Source organism: Tiliqua scincoides, chromosome 2, assembly GCF_035046505.1.
Source record: "Tiliqua scincoides isolate rTilSci1 chromosome 2, rTilSci1.hap2, whole genome shotgun sequence".
NCBI lineage: Eukaryota > Metazoa > Chordata > Lepidosauria > Squamata > Scincidae > Tiliqua > Tiliqua scincoides.
The window spans coordinates 166,837,322-166,851,277 of record NC_089822.1 but is presented as its reverse complement, the minus strand read 5'-3'; the positions used below and the strand labels follow the sequence as shown (position 1 = coordinate 166,851,277).

At 45.1% G+C, this 13,956-nt stretch overlaps 1 protein-coding gene across 1 annotated transcript in view; it reads left to right on the top strand.

Moving 5' to 3' along the window:
• Positions 1 to 2,527: 2,527 nt before the first annotated feature.
• Positions 2,528 to 13,956, top strand: part of PCP2 (Purkinje cell protein 2) — a 28,493-nt gene continuing 17,064 nt past the window's right edge. Inside the window, exon 1 of the mRNA XM_066612895.1 lies at positions 2,528 to 2,659. Coding sequence (XP_066468992.1) covers positions 2,528 to 2,659 — 132 coding nt within the window. The remainder of the gene's footprint in view (positions 2,660 to 13,956) is intronic.

Below are 13,956 nucleotides of genomic sequence, written 5' to 3'. Positions count from 1 at the left end.
CCTTTGATGTTTTCTCAGGTGCTGAAGAAGAAAAGCCTTGGAAATACTAAGCATCCACGGAAGTTGTTTCTGTGCTCACTCCGGGCCCTATCGATGCCAGGCCGCCAGTACCAGGCCCTGCCCAGTGTCTTCCTTGGTGACAATGATACCAGCACCCGCTACTCCAGCAACAGGTGTGCCAAGATGACTCATTCGGTGAGTGAGTGTGTGACATGATGCTCCCCTATACCCCTTCATCATGCTCTCCTGCATGCTAGAGTTCATCCCAATCTATGCTTCTCCATTAAAAATGTGCTATTCTTTGTTGCCCTTACTACCCATGCACACACTGGCTTGGACCCTGCTGCCAACATTGGTAGGAGACATTGTGTGCTGTTGCAATATGGTTTTGCCTTAATTTAGATCCAGGAGTTGGTGTTAGGGTTGCACTTGCAAAATTGCAGTAATCCCCTAACATCCCAGAGTCCCAAAGGATTCATTTGCCACCTGTTGAACCCAATAGCCTGCCAACTGCACCAGCTGGCCCAGGCCAACCTTTGATACTTCCTCACACTGTAGCAGTAGAGCTCTTAGGTTCAGTGGCCCAAGCCTGCCTGCTTGCCCACCTACCCATTCACCCCACCACCTTTTCTTTCCTCCCATCCATTTCTGTGAAGGTTTCTGTGCTAGCACCATTCCTTTTTTGCACAATTTCCTTAATTGATAAAGGCTGCAATCCTAACCACACTTTCCTGAGAATAAGCCCCATTGAACAAAATAGGACTTACTTCTGAGTAGACCTGGTTAGGATTGTGCCCAAAGTCTTCTTTCCCCCACAAACATCTTAAAAGACCCAGATTATTGTTGTTTACAGGCTGTACCCACAATTATACTTCTAATTCTAACCACCACAAAACAAAGAGATCTCTAGAATTCAAAACTAAAATCTGTATGTCTCATGGAGTGAACATCCTGAACACAGAATTTGTGACACCCTCCATGCTACCTTTCAATCTTTTTTATCCTTTGGCCTGAGATAGTGACATGGCAGGTATCTGTGCCCACACACCTCCCATCCTTGTTCATTTCATTCCTATGTTCCACTGCAAAAAAAGTGAAAGTGTCACTTAAAGGTATGATCAAGAGATTCCTCTGCCTAAAAGAACACTGGTTCTGACCTCAACAAGTGGGAAACCCTGGCCTCTGAGCGGCCCGCTTGGAGGCAGGCTGTGCAGCATGGCCTTTCCCAGTTTGAAGAGACACTTGGCCAACAGACTGAGGCAAAGAGGCAAAGAAGGAAGGCCCATAGCCAGGGAGACAGTCCAGGGACAGACTGCACTTGCTCCCAGTGTGGAAGGGATTGTCACTCCTGAATTGGCCTTTTTAGCCACACTAGACGCTGTTCCAGAACCACCATTCAGAGCGCGATACCATAGTCTTTCGAGACTGAAGGTTGCCAATACAATACAACCATAGTCTTTCAAGACTGAAGGTTGCCAACAGGTCTGTCCCATATTCCTTTTGTTCCTAAAGACAGCATGGGTGGTGACACCACATCAGAGGTGTCCCCTAACTTCTAGAACATATTCATACTCAGATAAATGGTAAGGGACTAACAAACTAGTCCATTTCATTTGATCTTATCTAGTTACTTCTGTGGTTACTTCTGTTGTTACTGTGATAAGTACATATTAGGACAGAAATCAGCAATATCAGTTTACATTTCTGGAAAAGGTGGCAATGTTATCCTCAAACTTATATTAAGCAATGTATGTATTCTTGATTGTGTCAAGACATGGTAGGCAGAGGTATCCAACTTGATAGTGGCAATGCACAGAACTATGAGTTTGCTTGAGAGCAAGAGTTCAGAGCAGCTGCCCTAGCCCTGAAGTTTTTAGCTGGCACAACAACCAGACCCAAGACTGCCTGCAAGTCAAAGGTGTAATATCAGACCTGAAGTTAGACCTGATGGTGCTTCGACTCTCTTAGACGTCTGAAATAGAGCAGAGAAGTGACGTCTAGGAGACTCTTTCAGCAGTGTGGATGGGGGACCAGATCCAAACAAGAGGTCTGGTTCCAGTTAAGTGAAGGAAAGTCGGGTGTGTTCTTGATTTCTCTTACAGTACAACACATAGGTATGCACACATATATGAATGCACAGCGCATGCGCACACCCTAATGAAGTGTGTGTTGGCTCTTTTGATACAATTATCCGGGATAATCTTTATGCAGATTATGGGGATCTGATGGACGGAGCAGATTGGAGGCCTGTGTTTATTAAAATATGGATTTTGATCTCTGTGCAAGGAGTGAGGCTGTATGGGGGAGGGGGTGGCACTGAGCCGGGGAGGGGGTGCTTAGTTCTGCAGTTCTGTATAAATCACTAAGAGCAGCCGAACATCAGGGCTGTCGCAGCGGGCACAGGGCAGGCACAGGGCACTGTGCTGAGAGAGGTCCTGAATACACAACTGACCCACGGGGATAAACAGCTTTGTCACTGGGGGAAGGAGCCTATTTCCAGCTGCGTGTACAGGAGGGGTTCTTCACAATGACAACAGTAGAAGCCAAAGCTGAAGAGGAGGAGAAAAAGGAGCCAGACTCGGAGCCAACATCTGCTCCAGCTCCAGTTCCAACTCCAGAGCCGGTGGCTCCAGCGTCATCATCCAATCCACCAAGCGGGGTAAGGTTGGCCCACAACATGGCGTGATGGGTGGTTAATACAGGTTTCCAGTTGTCATTCATTTTTCTTCCAGTTTTGGGGCTTCCTCCAGCAACAACAGTTAGGGCCTCAGTGTAGAGGGCGAATTACATTTGTCCAGAGTTGGGTGGTAGAACTTGAAGGGACAGGAGTCAAATGGTACCAGGAGTGGCTTAGGATTGTTTGAGAGTTACACAAAGGAAAATGTGACACTCGCTCACTGCTAGGTAGCCCTTTGCTGTGCCCAGGTTGGCCTCCAGTCTCGCATTCCTTTCATTTAGTATTTAATTGCTATCTTTCTGTCTTGATTAGTTGTGTTGTCTATTCCACCTTCTTTCCCACCCTCAAATAGCCGTACTGGTTTGGCTTTAGTACCCTACCATGCGCAGTGGGGCATTTTCTTCTAAGTGGTATTAGTGTAAAGTAGCCCATTTCTGTGCGGTGCAAGGCATCTATTAGCAGAGTTGTTTGTGTCATTAGTACCTGTGCTTTCTTGTGTGAGCACTGATTCACAAGTGCATGGACACAAGTCCTTTTGCGCAATTGCATCACTTGATTACTTGCAGCCGTAGGTACTGTATGAACAGCTTCAACTGAAAAGCCTTATTTTGAGGTGATGTGAGGTGATATTAAAGCTCTGTCTGTGAGTACAGTGAGTCTTTAGCGGGTTTCTAAGCAATGCCTAGACAGATGTCACTATGAGGTTTGAAGTGGGGCTGACGTTGTGAACTATTACTCAGCAAATGTGCATTATGAAAAGCACAACAATATTGTTTTTCCTCTAACAGCTAGTGATGAAAAGGTCTCCCTCCCTGTTTGAGAGTTAACCTGATCCCTGTTCCTTAGAATACTCCATGAGAATCTCTCCTCAAAAACTTGGGTCCTCCCATGCTTGTAAAAAGTATTTCGCTGAACAGATAATAGACTTCAACTTGGTCATAATAAAGAAAAGGTTTTAATGACTCAAATTTAATGTAAACATATTAAATTATATTAACTATTGTTTATGTTATTTAATGCAACTATATGGATGGTACTGGATCATTGTAGTTCTTATGTAATAGTTCATGGTAATTATAGTTCATGGTAATGATTATTGATGTTCATATGGAATCTAACAGACTTCTATCTTATTCATGACCTTTGGTGTCAAAATCTTCTGGATGTATTAATAAGAAAATGTTTAACACCTCCTTAACAAACCTGTGGCAAAACATAAAATAACTATTGTGTTGTCCAATGAGAGTTTTTACAATGCTATGGTTTAGATACCCACTCACCAGTATCTGGGATGTGCAATGTTTCGTTGTCTCCCCTAACTGATTCCATTTAAATGAAACCTTCAAATATACTGAAAAGGGGAGAACAAAGTGAAGGGATTGAATGACAAAAGAATGACTGACCCCACATGAAAGGAGGAATTATACCCTTTGAATGGTCAGTTAGGATAGCAAAAGCATAACAGTGGTAAAGAAAAATGTGTTGTTTTTTGTAAGCTGCAATTAAAATCATAATATAAGAACAAAAAGTTCTATGGTAGGTCAAGAAAAGGTCGATCTAACCCAGTACTCCGTCTCTTGACAGATGATAGACTAAATGCTTTTGTGAATTTTGCTGGAATAACGCAAGCCAGACGTCACTATTTCCTACTGTTTGTCATCTGCATGTGGCAATCAGTTGACCAATTTGGGAATCAAACACTCAGCTCTCTGCTTAAGAAATCAATACAGATCACTTCCTCTCACTTATCTCCAAAAGAGCAACTTAATGCTTACGATGATCCTTTAAATTTCTCTCTAGTTCCAAATATATTGGGGTGGTGGTGGTTGTGGGTTTCTTTCTAAAGTCACAAGCACTTGAACAATACATACTGAGGAAGGAGGGGGGGGGAATATGAGCCTATCATAGGAGGAATCTCTGAACATGAGCAGCAGATTATAGGAGGATATATGGACTACAAGTATTTTGGGCACAAAGTTGGGAAGAAAACTATGTGGGTGAACCCATGACTGAAAAGGGGAGGTAAAATGCAAAAAAATCTGGGAGAAAACACACATCAGTCTATGCTACACAGTTGTTTTGGTTCAGTTTGTTCTGCTGGCTCCCTTTCCTGAGCATGTAGTAAATTTCAAATTTTATATGCAGAAGTGCATTCAGATGAAATATTACAACATAAACAATGACAGGTTATCTGATCTAGCAGCTTGAACACATAAAAGTATATGTGAATTATTGGGTAGTCCAATAAAGTGGGCATCACTGCAAAACACCAGAGACTAAAAGGTATTCCTCAGAGATTAATTATATTAGATACATGAACAATGCACATTATTCTCTCTTTTCTTCAGCAATCTGCATGTAAATGTAAAAAAAAAATGCTGAAAAACTATAGCTATCCAAATTGATGGTGTAGCAGATTTGCAGAGCGATCTAGATTACTTGGTCAGCTGGCTTCTTTCCAGTTGCCTGAAGTTTAACGTAGTTTGAGGCAGAGTGGGACAAAGAAGAGAGGAAGTGCCAGCTGAACACGAGATTGTCTTGTGCAAAGCAGAGAGTCCAAAAAGGCATCCAAGGGTTTTAGCAGAAATACACATTCTATTTTTGTGCATACAAGGCAACATGGGGCAAAAACAAGTATAAATTCCATGGAAATGAGTAAATAAAGGGGAACAGTGAGGAAAAGGGCATTAAGTGCCAAATCCTATCCAATTTTCCAGTACCAGTGCAGCTGGGGGCATGCACTGCATCCTTTGGTAGGGAGGCAGTCACAGAGGCCTCCTCAAGCTATGGGAACATTTGTATGAGCTGCATTTTGGCTGTACCGCTGCTGAAAAGTTGGATAGAATTGGGCCCTAAATCCCTCTACATCAGTGGTTCTCACACCTTTAATACTGGGACCCACTTTTTAGAATAAGAATCTGTCAGGACGCACCGGAAGTGATGTCATGACCAGAAGTGACAAAAATTTTAACGCTCCTAGGCTGCAATCCTACCCACACTTACCCAGGAGTAAGTCTCATTGACAATCATTGTTTAAAGAATATACAGAATTATATACAGAATTAAAAGAATTAAAAGTACAGGTCTGTAACATTTCCCCAAATGCAGTCACATATGATGGTAGCATCAAGTCTAATATATGAAAAATTTTTACACCCCCTGCCAGTCATAGCGCATGACTTGTACACATACAAACTCTTACATTTGCAACCTAGTGCTTCCATCGATTTGATCTAATCACAGTGCTTTCCTTCTCTACAACAGAGTGACCAGACCAGACCACACTGTTAGAAAGTCCTGCCCAGATGAGATTAATGCCTTAATTCCCAACACTTCCTGGCTTCATTCCAGTGCTGACATTCCTCCCTCCCCCTGCAAGTCCTATCACTTCCCCTACAGTTTAGCCTCAATCCTCTCTGCATCAGCTTAAGCCTGCCAGTTCTTGGTACTGATTTCCAGCAGGTTGGTTTGCTCTCTTTGCCCTTCCTGGCTACCCTCAGCAAATACCCTCATCTTTTCAAAAGCGAATATGCCGCTCAATGCATTGAAGAGTGTGGGGATGCCTTTCAGGATTCTGTTTATATTGCACTGCACCAGTGCTGGTGAAATGTTTGGCATCAGTTGGCTGAGTTGGTGTAATGACGCAAAGTGTTCAGGAACATTCCAACTGCTGTCAGAGTAGTTGTTGGTTGGGCTAAGATGAAACCTCACACAAGCCCTAGGGGCAGGAGTATCTTTACAGGGTAGAATGGGGAACAGGCAAAAGTCCCAGAAGGCAGAAAAACTGTGGGGCAGGGTATCCAGAAGCAAGGTAGGTGAAGGGTAGGAGCTGAGTAGATAATTGACTGAGAAACAGGAAAATGAGGGGAGATTTAAAAAAAAAAAAAAAAAGAGGGAAAAGGAATCTGAGGTAATTTCACATATAGATTTAGACCAGCCAGCCTGACCCCAGCCAGCCTGTCCCTTGATTTTGCACAACTGTTTTGTTGGTTGTGCCTGCTACAGCCTTTTGACTTTCCAGGTCCTGCAAGCTAGCTGCATTATTAAGTCTTGGTTGTTTTTTTTAGCTGTTGGCCTGTTCTGTGGGCTGCCTGACCCTTCTACAGCCTGAAGCAGTGCAGTCCAGGAAAAGCTGCATCATAGGATCCTGCTGCACTGGGATGTAGGGCCCACATCCATCAGTGAGTCTGCCTAACTGATCCCATAATCCTTGCATGGGGGGTGCCATGAGGGTTCTAGTGCAGGGCTCTGCCCCAGGTTCCCCTGCAACCTGGTGCCAGCAATACTGCTGCAAGTGTAGACCACAGTTACATTTGTGAGCACAGCCTCACCTTCCTGATGCTCCATATGCACTTTGCTAGTTGCTCAGGCTCGATATTTTATGATTCTCCACAGTTAGGAGCAAGAAACAGCACATACAAGTTTGCATTGTACCATGAACACCAATATTTTAAGCCCATATGATGTCTTTCTTTCCATAATCTTTCACATTTTGAGACTCCCTCCGTGATTTTAGACTGTATATCAGCAGTTATTATCTAGTGGTTATTTGAAATGTGTACACCATACATCAATACTATAAAATATTATTTGTACTTTAAATAATTTTACTTGTTATCCCTTCTGGTTAACATACTTCTTGGTTCATTTGGGATCATTTCCTTTAGGTTTGCGCCTGCTGTCCAAGGTAAGGGAGGAGGCTACAAGTGCTCCTTTGGGGCATGCTCAGAAATACTAGCCAAGGACCCATATTGCCAGGAGAAAAGCAGAATGAGAATGTGGCTCAGTGGTAGCATACTTGCTTTGTATGCAGGAAGTCCTAGGTTCAATCTCTAGCATCTCCAGATAGGAGAGAGAAAAATTCTTGTCTGAAATCTTGGACAGAAACCCAAGGCAGTTGGCAGTATTGACCTAGATGAACCAATGGTCCTTCTTTGGTAGAAGACATCTTCAGGAATTCAGACTAAGCATTTAACTTAGCACCTGTGATGTGTTATAAAAACAATTTCAAAAATCAGTCAATGGGGTTATCTAAACATCTTTAAATTTCAGTAGAGCTGCCTTAGCTTCTTAATTAAAACAGAAATGAAGCCAAACCAGAAATTATTATTATTGCTATAGCACCATTTGCCTGCATGGTGCTTAGACTATCTTGGCAGTGTGTTCATCAGAAATCATTATACCTTTTTAAATTAAAGAACAAAGTCCAGATTGATTAGCACTTAATTAATGTTTTTAAAACCTAAAAAGAAGCATTTTAGCTTCTATAGGGCACAATCCTAACCAACTTTCCAGCACTGGCATAACTGTGCCAGTGGGGTATGTGCTGCATCCTGCAGTTGGGGGACAGTCATGGAGGTCTCCTCAAGGTAAGGCAATGTTTGTTCCCTTATTTCGGAGTTGCATTGCCCTTAGGTCAGAGCTGGAAAGTTGGTTAGGACTGTGGCCTTAGTCATTTTAGCCCATAATTTCTTCATCTCCATAGTAGATTAAGTGGGGAATGATTGTCCACTGCGAGGCAGGTTTATTTCTCTGATCAGTGAATATCAAAGTTCCTGTGAAGATTGGGAACTGATTCAAGTCTACATTCCTCAGAGCCTGTTGAGGAACAGAGTAAGTGTTAGCCCAGTGTAGTAGTCAGTAAAACCTTTAGGGCGCAATCCTAACCGTTTATGTCAGTGCTTTCATAAGAACATAAGAACATAAGAACAGCCCCACTGGATCAGGCCATAGGCCCATCTAGTCCAGCTTCCTGTATCTCACAGCGGCCCACCAAATGCCCCAGGGAGCACACCAGATAACAAGAGACCTCATCCTGGTGCTCTCCCCTACATCTGGCATTCTGACTTAACCCATTCCTAAAATCAGGAGGTTGCGCATACACATCATGGCTTGTACCCCATAATGGATTTTTCCTCCAGAAACTCGTCCAATCCCCTTTTAAAGGCGTCTAGGCTAGACGCCAGCACCACATCCTGTGGCAAGGAGTTCCACAGACCGACCACGCGCTGAGTAAAGAAATATTTTCTTTTGTCTGTCCTAACCCGCCCAACACTCAATTTTAGTGGATGTCCCCTGGTTCTGGTATTATGTGAGAGTGTAAAGAGCATCTCCCTATCCACTCTGTCCATCCCCTGCATAATTTTGTATGTCTCAATCATGTCCCCCCTCAAGCGTCTTTTTTCTAGGCTGAAGAGGCCCAAACGCCGTAGCCTTTCCTCATAAGGAAGGTGCCCCAGCCCCGTAATCATCTTAGTCGCTCTCTTTTGCACCTTTTCCATTTCCACTATGTCTTTTTTGAGATGCGGCGACCAGAACTGGACACAATACTCCAGGTGTGGCCTTACCATAGATTTGTACAACGGCATTATAATACTAACCGTTTTGTTCTCAATACCCTTCCTAATGATCCCAAGCATAGAATTGGCCTTCTTCACTGCTGCCGCACATTGGGTCGACACTTTCATCGACCTGTCCACCACCACCCCAAGATCTCTCTCCTGATCTGTCACAGACAGCTCAGAACCCATCAGCCTATATGTGAAGTTTTGATTTTTTGCCCCAATGTGCATGACTTTACACTTACTGACATTGAAGCGCATCTGCCATTTTGCTGCCCATTCTGCCAGTCTGGAGAGATCCTTCTGGAGCTCCTCACAATCACTTCTGGTCTTTACCACTCGGAAAAGTTTGGTGTCATCTGCAAACTTAGCCACTTCACTGCTCAACCCTGTCTCCAGGTCATTTATGAAGAGGTTGAAAAGCACCGGTCCCAGGACAGATCCTTGGGGCACACCGCTTTTCACCTCTCTCCATTGTGAAAATTGCCCATTGACACCCACTCTCTGCTTCCTGGCCTCCAACCAGTTCTCAATCCAGGAGAGGACCTGTCCTCTAATTCCCTGACTGTGGAGTTTTTTCAGTAACCTTTGGTGAGGGACCGTGTCAAACGCCTTCTGAAAGTCCAGATATATAATGTCCACGGGTTCTCCCGCATCCACATGCCTGTTGACCTTTTCAAAGAATTCTATAAGGTTTGTGAGGCAAGACTTACCCTTACAGAAGCCATGCTGACTCTCCCTCAGCAAGGCCTGTTCGTCTATGTGTTTTGAGATCCTATCTTTGATGAGGCATTCCACCATCTTACCCGGTATAGATGTTAGGCTGACCGGCCTATAGTTTCCCGGGTCCCCCCTCTTTCCCTTTTTAAAAATAGGCGTGACATTTGCTATCCTCCAATCTTCTGGCACTGTGGCCGTTTTGAGGGACAAGTTGCATACCTTAGTCAAGAGATCTGCAACTTCATTCTTCAATTCCTTAATAACCCTTGGGTGTATGCCATCAGGGCCAGCACTTTCCAGCACTGTGCAGCACTTTCTAGCAATGGGGCATGTGCTGCATCCTGCAGTTGGGTGTCACTCACAGAGGCCTTCTCAAAGTAAGGGAATGTTTGTTCCCTTACCTCAGAACTGCATCGCCCTTATGTCATTGCTGACATAAGGAGTTAGGATTACGCCCTTATTGGCATAAAATACAGAGAAAGAAACAAGAATACAAAGACCACACAATATGACCATCAGTTCTTTCCTCATGCGCTACCCAGAGACCCAGAGTTCCGCCCTGCTATCATCCCAGATAAAAAGGAAGCGACCTTATCTAGGGACTCAGATTCAGGTGTGGAAAGGAGAGACTGAAGCATGATTGAGTCCTCCCAGCCCTGCATCCTAGCTAACAATGGGCCTAGATATTTCTTCCGAGAAGCATCGTGTAGCGGGCAGTAAAAGAAGGTATGTATTAGGGTCTCTATACAGTCCCTACCACATGTGCAATTCCTCTCTGCGTGGGGAATGCCACTGAACCTGCCTGTTAATAAGGCCGATGGAAGAGCATTGCATCTCACAAGCATGAAAGCTCTCCAAACCTGTGGGCACTCCAGACGATACAAAAAAGGAGGCCGGATTCCCAGAACTGACAGGAATATGGAAACAGAGTGGAGAGCATGTGCTTTTGGCTGCACTAAGCAGCTCTTGGTATTCAATATCAAGAATTCTTTCTTTAACAATCCTGTATGCTGCATCTTGACCAATCATGCCTAGCTTTGCAGTGTCCAGCCCTATTGACTTAAGTTTAGTTAAAAGATTGGCAATCTCCAAAGGCAGGACTGAATGCAGCAATAATTGGTATGTTAAGCCAGAGGAGGTAGGGTTAAATAATATCCTAAACCAAAATTTCAATAGTCTTAACCATGCAGTAGTTTTCAACCAAATGAACCCTACCTCAAGACACAAAACCAAGTAGAGAACGCACCTGGGTAAACCCAAAATCCTCCTCAAAAAGGAGGCTTGTATGTGTTCCAGTGATTAGTTAAGAGCCTTACACCAGACAGGAGAGCCATAAAGAACCTGGGAAAGAATCTTCCTCTTAAATGCTGCCAGAGCGGCTGGAATGTAACCATTGCCACAGGTGAAGAAAAAGCAGGAAATAGCTGAGGATACTAATTTGGATGCAGTGTAGTAGTTAAGAGACTGAGAGCCCAATCCCAAGCTCCAAGGGCCAACCCTATGGCGGCGCTGAGTGTTGCAAACATGCAGTAAGGCTGATTTAGCACCAGGTCAGCACTGGCGCCAGCTCAGCACCAGTTCACACTGAGCCCAGCACCAGCTGGAAGCCTGCCACAAGCTGCCCAGAGTTCCGGGCAGCTGAGAGGTTTGCCGGGGTGGGTGGAAGTGTTCCAAGGCGGGGGAAGGGTGGGGCAGTGGTAGGGAGCGGGTTAGGAGGGAGGCAGGACACGGGGCTGCTCAACTCTGTGCTGGCAAAATAACCAGTGCAGACTGGAGCCCCATTGCGGGGCCTGCACCCTTACCTTGGGAAGGGGATGAATGTACTCTTCCCCCGAGGAGACACTGGCAGCTGGCCAGCACACATAGGCCATTCTGGCACCACTGCTTCTCTGAGTGCCAGGCAGCTCAGGATCGGGTTGTGAGACTGTAATCTTATGCACACTTTACTGGGAGTAAGCCCCAGTAAAGTGTGCATAAGTAAATAAGTTCCACTTAATGGAACTTCCTTCCAAGTAGACATGCATAGGATTGTGCTGTGAGCTTGGCCCCTGGCTCACCCCTTAGCTCACCAACTTGGTGGACTTAGGGAAGTCACCATCTCCTTCAGGACTTCACCATCTAGGGAAGTCCTGAAGGAGGTTTTCATTTGATTGGATTCTGTCAAAGAGAAGAATTTTAAAAAAGGCTTGGGAAATGTGAATAAGAACTTTATGTGTGAGAAGCGGAGGAGGCTGCATAAAGAGCTTGCAAATCTAGTACAAGAAGGCAAATAATAATCAGGGATTGGGAGTGCCTGGCAATGTGTCCTCAGTGTTTAGCAGTGTGGTGAATTAACTAATGGGCTGGGCAGCAAGAGAAAGAGGTGGGCGGATGCTCCAATCTTCAAATTTTCCAAACAAAAATGTGCTGCTTTAGTCAGACTCAGCTGATGTGGGATGGGAGGGGAGGGGGTTGCTGCCCCTGAAGCACAAATATAGATTAGAGGGTGGTGTTCTTCTTTTTGTCCTAAGCATTTAATTTTTTTTAAAGCCATTTCTGCCCAATGTTGTATATACGCAACAGGGACCAAATGTGTACACCTGTGGACCAGGCAAAAATGGGTTAACCTTTATTAAGCGTTTAAGTGACTAAGGACACAATCCTATCCTGCGCTGGAACAGGCAAGCCAACAGGCTTGCACTGTATCCAGTGCAGGATTGTGGCCATAAGTGACTCAGTCAGAGGCAAGGGGAAACTTTTCCGCTTACCCCTGGGTAAGGGCCGCTGGTCCCTATTGGTCTCCTTGAACTAGCACCACCTCTTGAGGTGGCACAAGACCAAGGAGAGCGGAGCAGCTTGAAGCTGCTCCGTTCTCCCTGGGAACGGGGGTTGGGATCCAGCATAACTGCCAGATCCCAGCCCCACCTCCTGCTCCCTGCCCCTGGGGCCACCGACCACCTGCCCTCCCTCTGCCCAGGAACACCTCCCTCCCGCCTCCTCCCCACCTACCTTTTGTCCTTGTGTTGGCCCAGCTGGGCCGATGCAAGCCTGAGAGAGGAAGCCGGCGTGGAGGCTTGTGTTAGCCTCCACAGGCCAGCACTTCTTGGAGCGCCAGCCCAGCTTCCTCTTGAGGAGGTGCAAACGTGCCTTATGGCTCGTTTGCGACCCTCTTGGGCCGGCACAAAGGACTTGCGTTGGCCCATGGGTGCCTTCAGATTACGCCCTAAGGCTGCTTTACAAGTAACAAATTTCTTCACTCCAGTGTTGGAATTACATGTACCTCAAATTTATATGCCAGAACCCACAAGTGTCTGTTTCAACATGCAGTGAATCCTTTATAACAGTGGTTTTCAAACTTTTTAGCCCAGGACCCACTTTTTAGAATGATAGTTGGTATCCGCTGGAAATGACATCATCAAGCAGGAAAAAGTTTTAACAATCCTAGGCTGCAATTCTATCCACACTTACCCAGGAGTAAGCCCCATTGACTATCATTGTTAAAAGCGAATACATTGTAGCCTGTTAAAAGTACAGATCTCCCCAAATGCAGTCACATACTATGTTGGCATGAAATCTAATATACTAAAACTGAAACATTGAAATGAATGGGGAACCACCTGAAATTGGCCTGCAACCCACAGTTTGAGAAACAGTGCTCTATATACTGTGGGGTCTGACAACATGTAAACATGACCCCTCTTCCCTCCATGCTGCAGTTCTGATCCAAATCAGGTCCTCTGCATGTGCTATTTAGAGGAGGGGGGGAAACAAGTGCATACAGTTGCCAAGTGCATATGTTCTCCAATGTGTAGGTTGGCAGCCTGCATAGGATCTGTCTTTTTCCCAGAGGAGAAGAGTCGGTCTTCATTTTTCAGTAGCCTAGTTAACAGCATGTGGCTATGCATGTCTGGTCAGAATTAAATCTAACTGAATTCAATGGGACTTGCTCCCGAGTACATCTGTATAGGATTGCAGGCTAACAGTGCAATTCTATCTTGTGCTGGAACAGGCACCAGAAGGGTTGCGTTGTATCCAGCACAAGAGAGGGCGCCAAAGTGGCTCAGCCAGAGGTAATGGGAAACTCTTCCCCTTATCCCCAGGTAAGCCTCAAACTATAGGTCTCCTCAAACTTGCACCACCTCCAAAGGTGGCACAAGTCAGAGGAGAGTGGAGTGGCTTGAAGCTGCTCTGCGCTGCTTGGGAATGGGAGCTGGGATCTGGCATAACAGCCAGATCCCA